General features: G+C 40.3%; 2 protein-coding genes across 2 annotated transcripts in view; one reads left to right on the top strand and one right to left on the bottom strand.

The window, feature by feature from the left end:
- The window catches only part of LOC126335782 (mitochondrial 2-oxoglutarate/malate carrier protein-like), a 66,684-nt gene extending 59,288 nt beyond the window's left edge, over nt 1-7,396 (bottom strand). Inside the window, exon 1 of the mRNA XM_049999244.1 lies at nt 7,322-7,396. Within this exon, the coding sequence (XP_049855201.1) occupies nt 7,322-7,383 (62 nt within the window). The 5' untranslated portion in view covers nt 7,384-7,396. The remainder of the gene's footprint in view (nt 1-7,321) is intronic.
- Nucleotides 7,397-8,152: 756 nt separating this feature from the next.
- LOC126320037 (glyceraldehyde-3-phosphate dehydrogenase 2-like) overlaps nt 8,153-20,153 on the top strand; it is a 107,728-nt gene continuing 95,727 nt past the window's right edge. Inside the window, exons 1-2 of the mRNA XM_049993747.1 lie at nt 8,153-8,322; nt 9,138-9,225. Coding sequence (XP_049849704.1) covers nt 9,142-9,225 — 84 coding nt within the window. The 5' untranslated portion in view covers nt 8,153-8,322; nt 9,138-9,141. The remainder of the gene's footprint in view (nt 8,323-9,137; nt 9,226-20,153) is intronic.

Here is a 20,153-nt window from a genome sequence, read left to right as displayed (position 1 = left end):
ATTAACATCACATCTGCCGATTCCCGTCTGATTTGAATAATTCCTATGTGGTGCGTCGTTTTTTTTCCCTTAGTGTGTTTTCTAAGTATCCTTGCATATATCTTATTTGCCACCTCGTTCACGACATACTATTTGTTTTTGTCTCTAAGAATGTCACTTAGTTTACCAATGCCGATTATGAGTCTGTTAATCTTTGTAGGCTGGAGGCACTACATGGTCTGGTGCACTAATGTCGCAACATGCACACTACTTGGGACCTTTGCCTTCCGCTGGCAAGTGCTCTACCAACTGAGCTACCCAAGCACGACTCACGCTCCATCCTTACAGTTTTAAGTCTGCCAGTACCTCGTCTCCTACCTTCCAAACTTTACAGAAGCTTTCCTGCGAACCTTGCAGAATTAGCACTCCTGAAAGAAAGGATATTGCGGAGACATGGCTTAGCTACAGTGTGGGGGCTGAAAGAAAGGATATTGTGGCTAAGCCATGTCTCCCCAACATCCTTCCTTTCAGGAGTGCTAGTTCTGCAAGGTTCGCGGGAGAGCTTCTGTAAAGTTTGGAAGGTAGGAGACGAGGTACTGGCGGAAGTAAAGCTGTGAGGATGGGGCGTGAGTCGTGCTTCAGAAGGTAGAGCACTTGCCCGAGAAAGGCAAAGGTCCAGAGTTAGTCTCGGTCCGGCTCACAGTTTTAATCTTCCAGCAAGTTTCATATCAGCGCACACTCTGCTGCAGAGTGAAAATTCATTCTGGAGTTGTACAAGAAGTTGCCAAAAGATACGAATAGCTTTGTAGAAGGAAGTCAAACTAATACTCTCATTGATAAGACAACAGTGAAAATTTGTTACTCACAGCTTGACTTTCTTGTACAAAACTAATCGTGCCTTTTGGCACGACGTTTTATGACTAGTTAGGGTTTATAACAAGGTGTGTGGTTTGAGAATGAGCGAGTCAGCCCGAAACCGGTAACCACTGCAGCAATAAATCGTATATTCATACAACTGAGGAGGACAAAATAAAAAATTATCAAATTTTCCTCAATACTATACAGATGCGGACCTACTATACCGAAGTAGCGTGCTTCAAATCGACATGCTCGTAAATAACTAGGAATTACAAGTATGCACAATTTAAATTGGAATGACCACATAGTGTTGTGGGGAAGGCAAATCAAACTGCGATTTATTGGCAGTTCACTAAGATGATGTAACAGGTCTGCTAGAGAGACTGCCTACACTACGCTTGTGCGTTCTCTGCTAGAGTACTGCTGTGCAGTGGGGGAGCCTTACAGATGGGAAGGAGGACATCGAAAAAGTTCAAGGAAGGGCAGCTCGTTTTGTACTACCGTGAAATAGGGGAGAGAGTGTAACGGATATGATGGACGAGTTGGGGAGTTAATTATTAAAACAAAGGCGTTTTTAAAGGAATTTTCACTGCAGTGGAATGTGCGCTGATACGAAACTTTCTGGCAGATTAAAACTGTGTGTCGGACCGAAACTCGAACTCGGGACCTTTGCCGGCAAGTGTTCTACCGACTGACCTACCCAAGCACGATTCACGACCCGTGCTCACAGCTTTACTTCCGCCATTCTGGAAACGTCCCCCATGCTGTGGTTAAGCCATGTCTCCTCAGTATCCTTTCTTCCAGGAGTGCAAATTTCGCAGGAGAAATTCCGTGAAGCTTGGAATGTATTACTGTCGGAAGTAATGCTTTGAGGATGGATCGTAAATCGTGCATCGGTAGCTCAGTCGGTAGAGCATTATCCGCGAAGGTCCCGAAAAGTAGTGATTCATTGTAGTGTGAGATTTGTTGTAGTTGTTAGTGCCATCGGATGTCGTCGCAAGTTAATAGTGTACAGCAGAGAAAGGAAAAAGCAAAAGGAAACATATTTCCTCACTGCCAAAAACTTGACAGTTTCACGGAATAGTTTAATGCTTTATTAATTGCCACATGCATAAATTAAATCTGTTTTAAAAATATCACTATGTTAAAACGCACCCACACAAAAAACTAAATTCTACTCTGAAATCTCAGCCCTAATCACGCTCATCATGAAGTGACTGGTTTAAACTACCACTCAGTATGTGTTTCCCAATTTCCTTTTATTTAGAGATTACTATGCATCAGTTTCCCTATTAATTCTAGATAATGTTAAAACTGTAAGCGTTATTATAACCATAAACTGTTTTATTTGCATTGCCCCGATGATCAACGTTGGTGCCACCTCTTCCTCATAAAATAAGGACATCCAAACTACGAAGTCCCGGAAAGATTAAAATATACTAAATTCCGTTGCAAATTACGAGCGACAGTGCAGAAGTTCAATCTACTCTCATACATTTGCATCCTACAAAAAGTTGTACACTAGTAACATCAAATTATTTACTTGTTGACATTAATCGACAAAATCACACACACACACACACGAGAGAAGTCAAACAACCTAACTCGAAAACTTCGCAAGAAGACTAAATGCATTCCAGAAATAGACACAAGGAAAAATATCAAAAGTCCAAAAACAAACTTTCCACATCGAAAATATGTTCAATGAAAATTTAATAAAGGCGAAAAAGGAAAAACTCAAACAAAATATAATGTTACATTTCTTAATAATATGTATTATTTGTATACATATACTAAACCGGATAAAGTTTTGATTGTTAGAACAAAAAGTTCGAATCTCCGTACGATAGTTTTAATCTGCCAGGAAGTTTCAAAGGCGTTTTTCATTGCAACGAGATATTTTTACAAAATTCGGTATCCAACGTTCTTCTCAGAGTGCGAAAATATGTTGACACGCACCTAAATAGGGAGAAATGATCATTTTAAGAAAGTGAGGAATAAGAGCTCGTACAGAAAGATTTCTGTTCGTGTTTCCCATGAGCTGTTAAGATTGTAATGAACTATCTTCCAAGCGCTAAAATGTGGACTGCAGAGTGTTCATGTAGATGTAAATGATATATGAGCGAGCGGTTTGGGGGGGGGGGGGGGTGTCAAAAATTTGTAAACACCACGGGAAATGCTTGCTTGAACATAAATATAAATGCTAGCCTAGCCCGCAGGTTGTGCTGTTATTTGACGACGAACGCGTCAGTGCAATGTCCACAAAACGTTGCAAGTGACAATGACGGTTAGAAAAGTGTGTGTGTGTGTGTGTGTGTGTGTTTCTTTATTTCTTTATTGAGTTTCGATTCCCCCCGAAGGGGGCGGTCTGGCAGCAGCTTAGTATGCCGCTCTTCAGCCTACCGACTTTGGTTGAAAAAGATGAAGATAATTAATAATAAAAACAGGCGAACAATTAAAAAACACGGCAACAGTCTGGTTTCTGTTCGCAAAAGACATAACATTCACACCCAGCTACAGCATGGTTTCTGTTCGCAACACTTTGAAACGATGAACAACACTGAACATTCACTTGAACACTGCACTAAAATGTTGGCAAATATGACATACCACAGCCGAGAACAGGTGGTGGGAAACTGAACACATGATGGGAAAAAAAGGGGGGGGGGGGGAGAAAAGTGTTCTGTGTATACTCCATTTATCATAAGAATAAACCTCATGTAAACAAACACAAACGCGATGATTGGTCTTCAGCAGTTACTCTCGTACACTGGTGTTGTTCCGCTCTTGGAAGTAGGTCCATCTTATGTCACTGTAAATGAACCTGTAAGACATTCTGATGTATTTGCATCCATCAAAGTTTTTCGTAATCATAATTCAGCTACGTAATTTTTATTTAAAAAATCGTGTACAGTCCCAGTATGTGTAAGCGCTACTTGTCCTCTTCGTGTCCCGCTGTCCACATGTATTGCGAAAAGGGATGATACTGCTTCCTGCTTCGTAGTGAAACACGCGCGCGGAACACTGTTAATGGCTAGAAACAAGTTGTTCTCCATAATGTTTTTCACAACATTATAAAGAAAAATCAGATTTGACGTTTACCGAGAAACACGCTGTAATAAATATACGAGTTGGTTTTATAATTATATTGGTAGCGTAATCGACAGTGTCATTGGTTGATAGCCGAGTGGACTGGTGAGCGGCGGTTCGGAACCTGTTATGATCTACAATTTCCTTTTGTTCGTTTTCAGTACCTAAATCATTTAAATATAGAATTTATCAAATATGTGGTAATAACTCATACTTAATCACCATTTTTTCAAGAAAAATGTAAGTCTACTACTTTCTAATGACATATCACACGCAGAAGTTTAGTTTTCATTGCAAATACACATTGTTAATCATCGATATGTTATAAAAGATTGTTAAAGATTTTGAAATTAAGAAAACATTACACAATTAAATTTTTTGGAGAAAAATCAAATACTCTTTGTCTGCAAATGCCCATTGTTTCATAGGAGAGATTTGGTTTCACACGAGCCAGAGTGTTAAGAGTCGTAGAAACATGGAAAAATATAATTTTCACGGAGTCTAGCACTAAGTACAAATGCTGAATGTTTACAGTTGTCACCTTAACACTGCAATCTGAGCCCAATAGAATTGATCTGGAGCCAAGCTAAGGGATATGTAACGAGAAATAACAAGACATTTAAGATGCCAAACTTACTGGAACTAATGCACGAAGCTTTGTGACACGTCACTGCCGAGCGAAATGCAGAACAGCACGCCATAAAAGAGGAGGAGGAGGAGACGTGGACTTTTTTGATCGCTTGAGATTCTATTGCTGATCGCCTCATCGACGTAGCAGCACTGAAATGTACCGCACTCCTCGAAGTCCGATATGGAAGTTCGGATGTTACCAGACGACCTTCAGTGGCTTCAATATTGAACTACGTGGTGAAATCCCAGCAGTGCGCTTTTACGCCGCACATAGCTAATGCGGGAAGATTACCCTTGTTAACGTCACCAATTTTCATCACTGTAGTTTTTAATTACAGTACTATGTTAGCTACGATCGAGGGCATGTTATGTTTTCCAGCAGATCACCTAAGAAGCATATCGCCTGAGTTTTACCATTGTTTCCTTCTGTTCAAAAATTAAATGACATTCAAGGCTACATTGTTCTCTGCTCGTCTCTTTTTGCGTCATTACTACAACTGTTCACATTACTGCAGGTTAGTTGGGCCAGGTGGCTGGCCAGTACTTTCCAAGTTAAATGCGCCGTTAAATCTGTTGTCCCGTATTATCGCTGAGTCGATGTACGCGTCACGCACAGCAGAAATAGTAATATCATTATCGTACTTGACTGTACTCGGGACAGCTTGGCTTCTGCACCACATGAAACGAAATCCAATGAGGTTCCAGCAAAAGCGGAAGAATACATATTGTAATCTTTACATGAGGTTTATTCTTACGATGGGCGGAGTGCATATAGTTGCGAATACATTATGTCGGAGATAGTGACTTCGAACACGGGTAAGTTGTTAGTGCTAGGTGGATGCTCCCGAAATCAAAGTAACCAAAGTGTTTGTTCTTTCAAGAGTCACAATATCGAAGATTTATACCGCATTGTCTGCCCCAATAGCGCCGGCACGGTGGCTCAGCGTGTTTGTCCGAGGGCTGCGCGCTCTGTGTAATAAAAAAGTTGAGTCAAGGAGTCAAAAAAATGGTTCAAATGGCTCTGAGCACTATGGGACTTAACAGCTATGGTCATCAGTCCCCTAGAACTTAGAACTACTTAAACCTAACTAACCTAAGGACATTCACACAACACCCAGCCATCACGAGGCAGACAAAATCCCTGACCCCGCCGGGAATCGAACCCGGGAACCCGGGCGTGGGAAGCGAGAAGCGAGAACTGAGTCAAGGAATCAACGATCAACTTGAACGAATGTCTTGTGACGTCCGCCCAGACCAAACGCAACGAACCATACCGAAAAAAGGAAAGTAAGAATAATAGCTGAACGGTCAGTGCGTTGGATTGCCACGCAAGGGGGCCTGAGTTCGATTCCCGGTTGGGGTGGGAGGTTTTCTCCCCTGAGGGACTGGGGGTTGTGCTGTCATCATCATGTCATCCCCATTGTGGCGACGCACTCAATAACTCTTGCACTTGGCGACCGAACTTCCCACCTGAGAACTCACGGCCACTGACACCATACGATAATTTCCATTATTTTTTTAATACTGCATAAGGGAAAGCGAAATAACGTCATCCGCTGAGTTACAACGTGAACGAAAGTGTATTGCGTGTGATCGTGACAGAAGGTCGTTGAAAACTGACGAAAAATAAGACAACGACAGGCGCGAAAGTCACTGCAGCACTGAATGTCGCGCCCGCGAGTCCAGTTGGCACTAAAACAACACGAAGGGAGCTGAGGATTGTAGGGCCAGCTGCAACTTCAAAACCACTCATTAGTGATGCAGATGCCCATAACAGGAAAATTTGGTGCTGAACCCATAAAACCTGGTTGGTTCAAATGGCTCTGGGCACTATGGGACTTAACAACTATGGTCATCAGTCCCCTAGAACTTAGAACTACTTAAACCTAACTAAACTAAGGACATCACACACATCCATGCCCGAGGCAGATTCGAACCTGCGACCGTAGCGGTCACGCAGTTCCATACTGAAGCGCCTAGAACCGCACGGCGACGCCGGCCGGCCATAAAACCTGGACTTTGGAGCAATGAAAGAAAGTCATTTGGTCGGATAAGTCTTGTATCATACTGTTCCCAACTTCTGGCTGAGATTACGTCCCAAGAGTGAAACATGACAGGGACTCTGTGATATTTGGGCAGCCATCTCGTGGTATTCCATGGGTCGCACGGTTACTCTGCGAGATCGCATTACTCCCAAGCATTGTGTAACCATGTTGGCTAGTCAGATTCATCCCATGGTGCGATATTTGTTCCCCAGTGATGATGATGTGCTCGAAGATAAGATCTCTATTCGCACAGTTCGCATCGTCCAGGAATGGTTTTGTGAGTACGAGGGTGAATTGTCACAAGACTGCATTAATTACAGCATGCTCGTAGGAATTTAAAAAAAAAGTTCTCCCCACGCACCATAAGAGAATTTCAGAGGAAAAAACACCAATAACTGATATTATGGAACATATCCTGTACCGTGCACTTCACAGTGGTTTGCAGAGTATGAATGTAGAGGTAGAAAATCTGAGCATTTAAGTCTCACAACAGCACTTTCTTAATTACTTCGTTACCAAATGTGATTGTTCTTCAGTGGATGAAACACGTGACATATGGGTCTGTAAATCACTTATGAATCTACAAGAATGACTTACGTTAAAGCTACGAAATAAAAACCGTACTAGTCTATTTGCACGCATTCACACTGCTTTAGAACGGCCAACTCCAAGAGCAACATGCTAAAGGCCAGTAAGAAAGAGACTGTGCTTTAACGTACCCAGAACTTGCGAACAGACCCGTGCGTACTACCGTTGGCAATTCTTTTGTGCGCCTTTCCATATGAAAGATAACTTTTCACCACCGTCTCGTAGTCAACATCATCGTAAACATTTTAGAGTTATCTCTGACAGTTTAATAACAAACTTTGGACATCTTGGTGACGATTCAAAGATAATGATACATAATTTATCGACACATCGCTGATTTCCGCAAATTAAAAAAATTTTTTTTCACATTGTTTAAAGCGTAAAGTACTCCTAAAATGGCATTTACGTCAGACCCTGAATGTAACGGAAAGTGTGTTTGGAACATGATAGTTAATACACACCACAATACTCTCTAAGTTTATGATGCATATAACTCACTTTCTTGGACATTTCGCTCTTTTCTACCCGATTCACGTCCAATTTATTAAAACTGAAACGTATGACGGTCTCTCTATAGTATTGGCACAAAATATCCACAATTAAGTAGTTTCTGTCTGCTGTGTGCAGTCAGTCGTAAATGTTTATCTGTGTCAGTCGTGCGAAATATGAATAAACTCTGCAATGGTACTGTTGTCGTTTGAAGCCTTTTCCTTTGACTTATAACTAGCGGTAAGTATTCTTGCTGTCTCCGACGCACAATATTTATGCATGCAACATATACATTTTATCAACTACGGTCCTAATTTACACATTTGTCGTCTATCAATTTCTATTGTTTATTTACTTGGCCTTTAGCGTGAGTACACTATTCAGCAATTCAGATCAAAATAAAGATTGGAATTCCTTTAACTTAGACATTAGGCATATACAAAAGTCGCCATTCAAGTGTTGATCGATTTGTGGTTTCTCAGAAACAAGTGACTATTGTATAGCTCAGGAAACTCTTTGAATCCGTCAGTTCACCCATTGTCGCCGTCAATAGCAGTCGAGTGTGGAAATACCTCAAAATTTTTTGAAATTATTTTTTGCTTTTTGACTGACATACAAATAACTTAGGAACTTACATCCCTCTGTAAGTATTAGTTTCAAATAAGTACATTATAGTGCAAGTGAAAGTTTGGCTGTTACCGCGTCCAAGATGGCAAAATCTATCCCTCCTTTGGCTTGACTGTGTTCACAACAAATATCTCGTTCTCTTCACGTAAGAGCTTATTTGTCAATTTTTGAATTTCGTTATCTATGAGTATTTGGAATAACATTGACCACAGACAGTGTACATGAAATCAACACAAGGAAACGTTTTCGCCCTTTACTTCGCATGTAAATGAATTTGAAATTATGATAATCAGGATTGGAGTATTGGTGCGTGATACATTGAAGTGACTCGTAAACCAAATTCATCACCTGACTTAGGTTTTGAAACATTATTATCCGTCTCTCTTGATCCATTGTGCATTTCTGTAGAACTTTTCATACAGTTTCGCGTAAATTTCTTTATTTTATCACAGTGTTTGTAAAACCGTGACTTGTTTGCATTTTGCACAGGTACATAGAACACAGTTCAAAATCTGAATATCTGCGATAAAGAAGTGTAATATGTCAAATTCTGTTTTCACTGTGTATATTGTCAGTACCTATGTACAGATAATGACGAAATAATGTTCAGTGTTTTTCCTTTACGTTTTACAAATTTCTTTCCTATCAGGACAACTATTTGTAATGTTTAGCATATGCCGTAATAAATTCTTAAATGTTCCGTTGAAGTGATGAAACTAGGCTTGTACCGAGAACCCAAGTTTAAAAGTTTACACGAGGGACTTCTGAAGGAAGTAGCTGTATTACATTGCCTCTTTTGCCATTACCCCATTAAATATTTTTCTATTTCAGGAATATGGCGGCTCTTGTTGGTATTAACGGTTTCGGGCGCATTGGACGCCTAGTTCTACGTGCCTCTCTGGAAGCTGATGACGTGAAGGTAAGGATTTTAAAACGTCAATTAAACATTTTCTACTTTATTTTAAAAGCTCAGTTAAATATTTTCTTCTAAATTTTCCACAGCTGAAATAATTATAGGTACTACTCTACTATCTTAAGTAGCAGATTCACATAGCAGCATGATTCCATTTGTTACGGACGTAACATTAGTACAATTGAAAGTGAATTATTAACATTAAAATAAAACCCAAATGACTCCGATATGATCCAGGTCTGATGAAGCAAGCTGTGCACATTTGCCTCCAAAGAAATAAATGTAGTGTTACACGTGCTCAGAACACTGAAGATAATGCACGCATGTTTGAAAGTTTTGTAATATATCTGAAATTCTTTAGTACAAAGAGAACCTTCAGGTATTTATATGAAGTACAAGAGACAGCTATGAAAATATATTTGATATCAAATAATTTACCAATGTAATAATAAAATAAGGCAAACAGTACTGATATTGCCATTAGAATGTCGATAACGGCACAGATATTTCGACTCCGCGCTTGTCCTCGGCCATGGTAGGGGGTCGATTATATTTAATAATTAAGGTGGAGAGAATGAACTGTGTTGTGAATTCAAATGCACTCGGTTTACGTAGGGTATATCTGATGTTATTTTCACATAAAAATATTTATAAAACTAAGATCATAAATTTATCGGAATGTAGTATTTTGCTTTGTTTCTCGCAGTCAGTTTTAAAGATAACGTGTAAACGACAACGGCGCGTATTTATTGGGTCGTTTGAAATGAAAAGGTCCATGTGTCCTCATAAATGTATGTATCCCTTTCAATAGTTAGAATCGTTCAGCCTTTCACATATTTAGCAGAAGACAGGTCGAACGACAATTGTACCCATTCAGCAACCGTAAACCGGCGGTGACGTCCAGGTTGCAATTGGAGTCTTGATAATCGTCAATTGTCTCTGAGAATTCTGATGCTTCTTCCTACAGACTCATTGCGTGTAGCTTTGTGAAATTGCTCTTTCAATTACAGACGACTGTTTTTGTTTGAGAGCTAGTGTCTACTGGGTCTATTGGCGGGAAGGTCGATATATACGTTGTAACCAGAACTCCGGCGTAGGTAAACTTCGACGTGAACAGCTTACTCATGTGGAATGAAATTACTCAGCATTACTGTAAGAGTGAGCAAGGACGGTTTGTCCAAAGTAGAGAGCGCTATCAAATTTCAAGGGACTATTTAGCGTTTTTTTCGGTCAATTTAGGGTAACGTACCGTCCCGTCACCCGTCAGAACCGACCGATCATCCTGAGAAAAAGTGGGGGTGCTGAAAGATGGTACAGTTGAAAGTGCACGTAAAATACTTGAGCGCTAGATAGGATCACAAGATGACAAACATTACATTTTTGCTCTGTTTCATGAATTGTGGCAAAATCAGCGCTATTGTAACGTTATTCGACGTGTGTCTTTATCGATTTTTGTCCCGAAAGTGCTGGAAGTACTTTTCTGCATATTATACATAATATGGCTCGATTATAAAAAAAGTGAAATACTAGTTTCGTTTTCCTTTGTATACAATACAAAACTCTGTAGTAGCTTTTTTTCTATACAAGGTTAAATATGAACTCAATCTATGATATATACACAAGAACGGGCAAGGCAAACTCTAGATTGCAGTTTATTGTTAGAATCCTCAAGCGATGCAGTCCTTCAACAAAGGAAATTGCTTATAATACGGTAGTTCGTCCAGTCTATTGTTCGTCAGTATGGGACCCTTACCAGTTGGGTCTGATTGAAGAGATTGAGAAGGTCCAAAGAAGAGCGGTAAGCTTCGTGAGTGGTACATTTAGCCATTATGAGAACATTACAGATCTCACAGAATGTCTGAAGTGGGACACGCCCTAAACGGACGGGGCTGCTCACTAAATTCCGAAATCCGATCCTCGCCAAGGATATAGAGCATACATTATTACCACCAGTTTTCATATCGCGCAATGATCACCATTCAAAGATAAGAAAATTTAGAGCTCGTACTGAGGCGTTCAGACGTCGTTTTTCTCTTGCGCGATCCGAGAGTGGAGCAGGGATGGGGGGAGATATGACTTTGGCGCGAATTGTGCACTCCGCCACACCGCTTGGTGGCTAGCGGAGTATATATGTAGATATGTACCTATGATCGCACATGTCGATGGCTGTATGAAGGGTGTACTACCATCATCAGTTTTAAATAACAGCCCAAGAAAATTTTGGTTGAAAAGCTTGAACTTCTGGGTGCTTCACATCAGTTTCTTATTGTTTTAGCCCTAGGGACTTCATATACTTCCCACATTATGCTAGTGTTCATATGCAGCTGATGTACTCTATTTTTATGATGCAAAATGGTAGTATTCTCTTCTGAGCAATACTTGATCCACTCTATCATACTTTTATAATTACCTCTTTTTTCCCCCAAATCACGCAGCATATTGCCACTGGAACATTGAGTATTTTTGAATATACATAACTGTTCAGTTTCTCCATGAGTATTTCTGAATTACTAAATTCCATCAGAAAAATGTTCCTGTTGGAGCACAAAAAATATGAACCCATAACTCATATGAAAGAAATGTATTTATCAGCAAAATTTAGTATACTTATGTGAAATTAAAATAATGCAAAACTAATTCTACATCTCATACTGGATTTTGAACTGAAAAATATTGCATGTTTCAGTAGTACAACATGGGTTTCCCAGTGCTACATCACTTAAACTATGCTTTTGCCTCACACCAGATTCTACATGCATATTTTATCTGTTCCGAGTAGTGCAACTAAAAATAAAGAAATGAAGAAAATTTTAAGTTTATTCAAGATTGGGATAGGAGGACATTGTAAAAATTAGAGACTGCAGCTGGAATTTGGTTTGCTGGTGACAATGAACAACCCATGAACTACAGATTCCTCCATAAGTCCCATTGAGCCCATGTATACCACATCAAATGCAGAAAGAACCAACTGTTTTGTTCTGTCTGCCTAAGCAGGAGGCAGTATGTAATACTCATACTTTGACCATGCACTGTAGGGTATGTTCCTCCTGTTGGGTATACAAATGACCCTTAGATCAAGAACTATTCAAAGCAATGTATGAGCACCAAAAAATTCCATTTTTATGTGTGATATTTTTGGAGCATATTAGGTATGCATGCTGTCCCTTGCATACCAATGATGAAGCCAAACCCAACGCTAAGGATGTGCACAGAGTGGAAAAATCCATGTGACATTATTGCCATCTGAGTGGCAATATCCACTGCTAGAACATGTTAGTGTTAACGGAAGTAATACATCCATTTAACTTACAGTGAAGGACTGAAATTATGTGTGTACATAACAATCTTAAAATCAATGTGTAGTGACATTTATGAATAGATGAAGAGCTTTTGGATAACACGTAACAAATTTAATTTAAAAAGTTAGTTTCATTTTAGCAAAAGCTAGCCTTTCCCAAGAACCTGCAGCAGGGTCTTGTTAAATGACGACTTTATTAGTGCCATCCGTGTTTGGCCGTACATATTTATTCCTTACCCTCTTAAGGAATTTAAATATTATTTTCACATTCTTCACTGGTTACTTGTTCAGCAAATTTGCACAGATATCTTTCAGATTATAGTTTCCCTCTGACCAAAGGCAGGGAAAAGTTTTCATCATTGCTTCCAGATATGAAAGAATTTTGATGTTTCTTCATGAACACTTATGTGCAATAGGTCTGAAATGAAAGAGAGTCCCATCTCTCTACCTCTTTATCTACAACTATATTCTGCAAACCATCTTGAGGTGCATGGCAGAGGGTGTGTCCAGTTGCACTAGTTATTGAGATTTCTACCTGTTCCATTCATGTATGGAGTTGGGGAAAATGATTGAATGCCTCTGTGTTTGCAGTCATTATTCTAATATTATACTGATCCCTACATGAGTTATACTTAGGGAATTTTAGTACATTCCCAGGGTCACCATTTAAAGCTGGTTCTTGAAACTTTGTTAGTAAACTTTCTCAGGATACTTTACGTCAGTCCTCAAGAGTCTTCCTTTTAGTTCCTTCAGTATCTTGTGTGACACTCTTCTACAGATTAAATAAACCTGTGGCTATTTGTGCTGTCCTCTGTGTTCATTCAATATCTGGTACATGTCCCATACACTTGAGGAATATTCTAGAACCAATCACACGAGTTATTTATAAGCGTCCCATGTGCTGCCTCGAAGTTGCCACCAGTGCCCAACCCACCCTATGCTGAATACTTCTGGTCTTATTGCAACTCGCGCAGAGCCAGTGTGAATTTTTGGTGACTTTGAGCTGTAATATCTTGGGCAATAATTTTTGTAAAGAAATCAAATTTGGCCATGTTGTGCAACTTTATGCGTTCTCTTAAGAATAGCAATGAAAAGAATTTTATGAACCATACTGAACCAGGAAACTGTAGGTAAAACCGGCCAAAAAATAGGTGACCAAAAAAAATTTAGAAGTTTGGCTTCTTGCATCTCCTGGACTAATGCTACGACAAACGTCAAACTTGGCATGCAGTAACCTAACAACTCAAGGTTCTCAAATACAAAGTTTTATTTGTGGAGCACATTCCAGTACTGAATGAATTAAGCACAAAATTGAATATTTTGTAAAAACGTCAAAAATGTGGTATTTTCATTCTGATTTTGGTAAAAAACCATGTTGTTTAAAACATTCAACACTATATAATTAGAATGAAAGTTGGGCGCGAAAATCAGGCCTGAAAACAATGTAAACTTTGCATTCGCATATTAGTAGAGTGAACATGTGATGAAAATGATACTTAGAATGCAGTAGATTGATAGCACAAAGATATGGAATAATTTTTTTTATTCACCTACTATTTTCCAATAATCTACAAATCAGTGGAAAAGATGATTTTTATGAAAATACGAAAGTTGGGTATATTTGATACTTCTTTTACAAATACCGTTTTCTATTAATGCTTTAAAGCGAATGCCATTCCTACAACCAATTTTAAGCCACACCCCCTCCCCACAACAGTGAGTTTAATTGCAATATTGGCTCACAAAGAGGCAAAAGTCATAAAAAAAACCACACTGAGAACAGTCTTAACTTAGTAGTACCAACTTTTAAAAAAATGGTAACACCATTGCCAAGGGACCATGCCTGACAGCCTGGCAAGAACAGCCACAGGTGGGGTCTCTTCTTATAGGTTCCCAATCCTGACCTGGGTTGCTCTGTGTGATGTCCGGAATTAAAAAAAAAAGGAGGGTGGTAATTTTTTGTTTTTTGTTTTGTTGAAAGGAAAGAAAGAAAAAAGGGTGAATAAAGGTGAAGGGAAGTGGTTCTATTTTTACTGGAATGAACTTATTGATGGACATCACAAAAATTTATTTTACCTATATTTTTTTTTACTCATCGAAGAAGACAACACAACACATATAAAAGAAATCATCACACTAATATCCACAGAATGATCGTTTCACAAGACACTTTCTAGCTCGACTGACTCTTAAGACTGAACAAGACTCGACTGACTCTACTCTCTCTCTGGACCACAGCCTCTTCACGTCCCTCTGGACCAGAAATTTCAACTGTGATTAGCACGCCGATTATTTAATTAATCGTACAGCCGCTGGGCGCGCGCTTGGCGCGCCATTTAAATGGGGTTAAACGCACACCGCGAGAGGCGTGGGCTAGCGGTGTCTTACAGGTATCGCCACACGGCCCCCTCTACTGGTGCGTAAGTTTTTCAAACTTCGCGGCAGTACCAGATTTGAGTTGACGAACAAGGTTGTGCAGTGTTTGCACCAGCATTATACAACATTTTCAAACATATGACAAGTACATACATATATAAAGAATTATAGCCTAAAGTACAAAGTTTAAGTAAATATACATAAATTGTTGCACATTACAAAATAGCCACTTTGAAATTGATCAATGGATGATTCATTTTTTTTTTAGAGAGATGCCTGCACCGTTGGCAGTCCTGTTATTAAAACAATAGCTGCTACCCTGTATTCACAGTTCTTATTGTGTCGACCAGTGAGCACTATGCTTTGCCTCAGTTCAGTGTGGTGCGTCGTGCGAAGCACAGTAAAAGTCACAGCACCACAACTTTGTTTACTTTACAGTTTGCACATCAGGACAATAGGTAATGAATCTGCTTACGACAAAAGAACACAAAAGGTCATACAATTTGGTTTTAAGTTGTCGATGACAACAAAGTTCATGTCAGTATTGTTGGTGTTTAAGAGTGGCTGTGCGTGCACGAGTGCAGTAATTTTGATAAAGTGGTCCATCCACCACGCACCGCGGCACTGCGTACAGCCTCGCGCTCGGGTCCGCTGTTGAGGTATAATAGGCGGTGACACGTCTGGCGGCGCCACCCCTTACGACGGACGCGACAGTACTGGTAGCCGCATCCGAACACCGTACAACGCAGACTTCCAAGCACTTTCCAAGGTAGGGATCACTGTGATACGCATCATTGCACTTTATCGTAGAATTTGAGATTAAACTTATCACTTTGTACGGAAAACACTTTTCTATCATATTTTTACTCTTGACTGGTTGATTTCTCTTTATCAACACTATTTGATTTTTTTTTACACTGTTCAGAAGGGAGGTTCGACGTCCTGTTCCTTCTGAGAACACATTTTCACAGACACTTCACTTTTGAGCAAAATTACGCTTTGCATCTTTTCTCCTTTTATATTAGGTGCACATAGTAAGACTGTTTTGTGTGTAGCCTTCACAAGAGGACATTTAAGTTTTGAATAGGCAAGTTCAAAATTACATAGAAAAAATGGACATGTACATATACATAAAATGATTACCTACTATAGACATGAAATTCAATATACATAATACAAATGAACTTCTTCGTAGCTAAGTTGCTACATAGCCATTGAAATACTTTGCTAGTCGTGACCTGTGAAACTCTCCCAAAATTCATATTTATATAGAGAATACTAGTTGTTTACATCTTCAAAAACTTACAATTAGGCATGTTTTGCTAGTCGTGTCCTGTGAAACTTTACAAAATTCAGATTTATATTGAGATTGCTAGTTGTTTACATTTACAAAATTTTACAATTAGACATGACATGACATATTTATGTACACGGAATTCAGGTTGTGCCATCTATTTCTTGCTGTGCATGTGCACTAACGGAGTACTATCTCCTTCTTTACAGAATATTGAAATCTATGGCATCTGCCATCAAGAATTCTGCAAAACTCGACGAGAGACCCTAAGTGCTGCAAATTATGAATGGACAAAATATACAAAAGAATAGTGCAAAAACCTCACTACCCCACTATCCATCGTCCAGCAGTGGGCAAGGAGGTGGGAGTAGGATCAAGATAGAAGGATTGGGTTATATTCATATTTACAAAATCTTCATCAGTACAGTAGTGTTTTCACACATGTGTGCGACGAATAGTGTATCTGTTTGCGTAACGTATGCATCATAAACTTTGCCATTGCGCAAGTGTCACTGACTTTAAGCCAATTCATGTTGTATTCAGTTTCATCCTTTAAAGTTGATCCGAATTGCTGTTTAAGCAAAAAAGAAATTCAATGATCATTGTCAATCACTTCCTGTAAATCAGTCAAAGATTTTTGCAAGAATCAATGTGAGTACCGTATATGGTTTAATTCACTCGTTGAATCAGTCATGTTTAGGTAAATACGCGCTTAATGACACGGTAGTTTATATTCCAACAATACTGACATGAACTTTGTTGTCATCGACAACTTAAAACCAAATTGTATGACCTTTTGTGTTCTTTTGTCGTAAGCAGATTCATTACCTATTGTCCTGATGTGCAAACTGTAAAGTAAACAAAGTTGTGGTGCTGTGACTTTTACTGTGCTTCGCACGACGCACCACACTGAACTGAGGCAAAGCATAGTGCTCACTGGTCGACACAATAAGAACTGTGAATACAGGGTAGCAGCTATTGTTTTAATAACAGGACTGCCAACGGTGCAGGCATCTCTCTAAAAAAAAAAAAAATGAATCATCCATTGATCAATTTCAAAGTGGCTATTTTGTAATGTGCAACAATTTATGTATATTTACTTAAACTTTGTACTTTAGGCTATAATTCTTTATATATGTATGTACTTGTCATATGTTTGAAAATGTTGTATAATGCTGGTGCAAACACTGCACAACCTTGTTCGTCAACTCAAATCTGGTACTGCCGCGAAGTTTGAAAAACTTACGCACCAGTAGAGGGGGCCGTGTGGCGATACCTGTAAGACACCGCTAGCCCACGCCTCTCGCGGTGTGCGTTTAACCCCATTTAAATGACGCGCCAAGCGCGCGCCCAGCGGCTGTACGATTAATTAAATAATCGGCGTGCTAATCACAGTTGAAATTTCTGGTCCAGAGGGACGTGAAGAGGCTGTGGTCCAGAGAGAGAGTAGAGTCAGTCGAGTCTTGTCCAGTCTTAAGAGTCAGTCGAGCTAGAAAGTGTCTTGTGAAACGATCATTCTGTGGATAATATTAGTGTGATGATTTCTTTTATATGTGTTGTGTTGTCTTCTTCGATGAGTAAAAAAAAAAAAATAAATAAATAAATAAAAAAATAAAAAAAATAGGTAAAATAAATTTTTGTGATGTCCATCAATAAGTTCATTCCAGTAAAAATAGAACCACTTCCCTTCACCTTTATTCACCCTTTTTTCTTTCTTTCCTTTCAACAAAACAAAAACAAAAAATTACCACCCTCCTTTTTTTTTTTTTAATTCCGTACATCACACTCTGTCATGGTTCCAAGTCTCATATAGGGCTCTTAATCAGGTTCCCAAGCCTGAGCTGCTCTTTACTATTGATTGGGCTTGAATTTTTCTTCATTATTGAATAAAGTTTGATAGGGAACTTATAATGGTATCCTGTCAATGTTGTGACTGGGGCAGAAATGTTGGTGACAATGTGCTGCTCTGGCATCCAGCAATAATCTCTTTTATATGAACAACAGAATGAACATGCAGGACCCTCAGGATGCGTGAAGTCTTTTAGCACATCATTCTGTTCAAGTGATGTGTTGTGATATTGCTAGTTCTCCAAATACAGGTTAAGTATTATCCAGGTTGGAGATTCAAAATGTTTTCTCCAAAGTAGACTGGTCAATGATAGCGATAAAAGATGCTTCACAATTTCCTGTTTTTAGTGTGAGCCATATGGGGAAGAACTCCCTCCCTAGCATCTATGTTGTGGATTCCTCTTCTCCCTTCCTTCCCCTCTCCCTTCCCCACTGTAGCCCCCTTCCACCCTGCTAGGTCACCAGCATGTGTAGCCAGTCCGTGTGATGGGCCTGTTATGTAGCCATATCGCTGAGCCCCCTGACAACACAGGGATCTCACTACTGATACCTGAGCTGTTCCCTCCCCATGTATGCCAAGGAGAGGTTGCTTATCTTTGTGGAGCATCAGAACTCCCAACAACAGCCACTGTGCCAGACAGCTCTTGCTGTGGCTGCGTGGTGCCCATGGGGACAGCCCCTGGTAGGGCGGATGCATGGTGCATGAAGTGTATCAGGCTGCAAAACTCTGGCCGTTGTCAAACGGCCGTCTCTTTGATTGGTGAAGGATCCTTGAATGCTGCTTTGTATGACATGGCAACTTTCCCTTCCGTGGCTACTCAGTGGAAGAAGGGCCAGGCTCACCGTCTTGGGATGAAACCCTTTCCCCGTTACCTCATCTGTACTAGGATGGATGGGGACACATTCACCACCACGAATCCATTGCTTTTCATTGAAAATATAAGAGGACAGTCTGGTGAAGTGGAGTCTCTTAGGGAGATTTGGTCGGGCTCCCTGTTGATCAGAGCTTCTTCTGCCACCCAATCTGCAGCTGTTTGTACCTCTGATCATCTTGGCAATGCCCCCGTGTCTATTGCTCCTCACCAATCTTTGAATATGGTTCAGGGAGTAATTTTTCATAGGGACCTCACCCTGCAAACTGATGAGGAACTCCGGGCTAATCTGGAGTGATGCGGCATGTGTGCATAAGGGTCGCAAAGACAACCTCACTAGTACTGGCCACTTCATTTTGGCTTTTGAGGGGGATACCCTCCCAGAGAATGACAAGGTTTTGTGCTACAGATGTGACGTGAAACCGTACATCCCTCCACTTATGCGGTGCTTGCATTTTGGGCATATGTCTTCCCATTGTATGGCGCACTCTTTGTGTGGTGACTGGCCATCCACTTCATGAGGGAAGCCCCTTCATTCCACAACCTGTGTGTGTCAATTATGCTGACTGCCACGCCCCTCGCTCACCGTATTGCCCAGCTTACTATAGAGAAAAGAAGATCCTAGAATACAAGTCCCTGGATCGCCTGTCTTATACTGAGGCTTGCCAAAAGTATGAGACATTCAATCCAGTGTCACTATCTTCAACTTTTGCATCTGTTACTTCCTTTCCTCCTCCTCCTCCTCCTCCTCCTCACCCATCCTTACTCCAGCCCTGTACCTCTCTCCACTCTCCATCCCCTGCAGTTCCCATGACCTCCCATCAGGTGCCCTCCTTCGGCTCCCTCTCCCCAGCGTCTCTCAGGCCAGAAGACAGTTACCACTACTCAGCCGTAAAGCACACCACCTGTGCACCCCAAAGTCACTCCCTCTCTTTCGGTTCTTGATCTACTCCCCCTGTGCCCTGCCCTCCTCCACCTCTGAAAGAGAAGAAAAAGAAGAAAAAACATAAATCCCAAGACCCAGTGGCCCCCCGTAGATGCCATCTCTCCCCTCACAACCCAAGTCTGACATATTGTTTATGGATGTCATCCCATCCTTGTCAGTGACAACTACTAAGTGACCTGACCTCGTCCTTGGCTTCTTCATGTCTACCTTGGACTCACACCAACGATCTATCATTACCTACCGGAAATGCATTGTCTTGTCTCCTCTTGTTATGCGTTCCGTCTCATTCATCAAAAAACA

Source organism: Schistocerca gregaria, chromosome 2 (assembly GCF_023897955.1).
Source record: "Schistocerca gregaria isolate iqSchGreg1 chromosome 2, iqSchGreg1.2, whole genome shotgun sequence".
Taxonomy (NCBI): Eukaryota; Metazoa; Arthropoda; class Insecta; order Orthoptera; family Acrididae; genus Schistocerca; species Schistocerca gregaria.
This window is presented reverse-complemented; position numbering and strand designations above follow the sequence as displayed.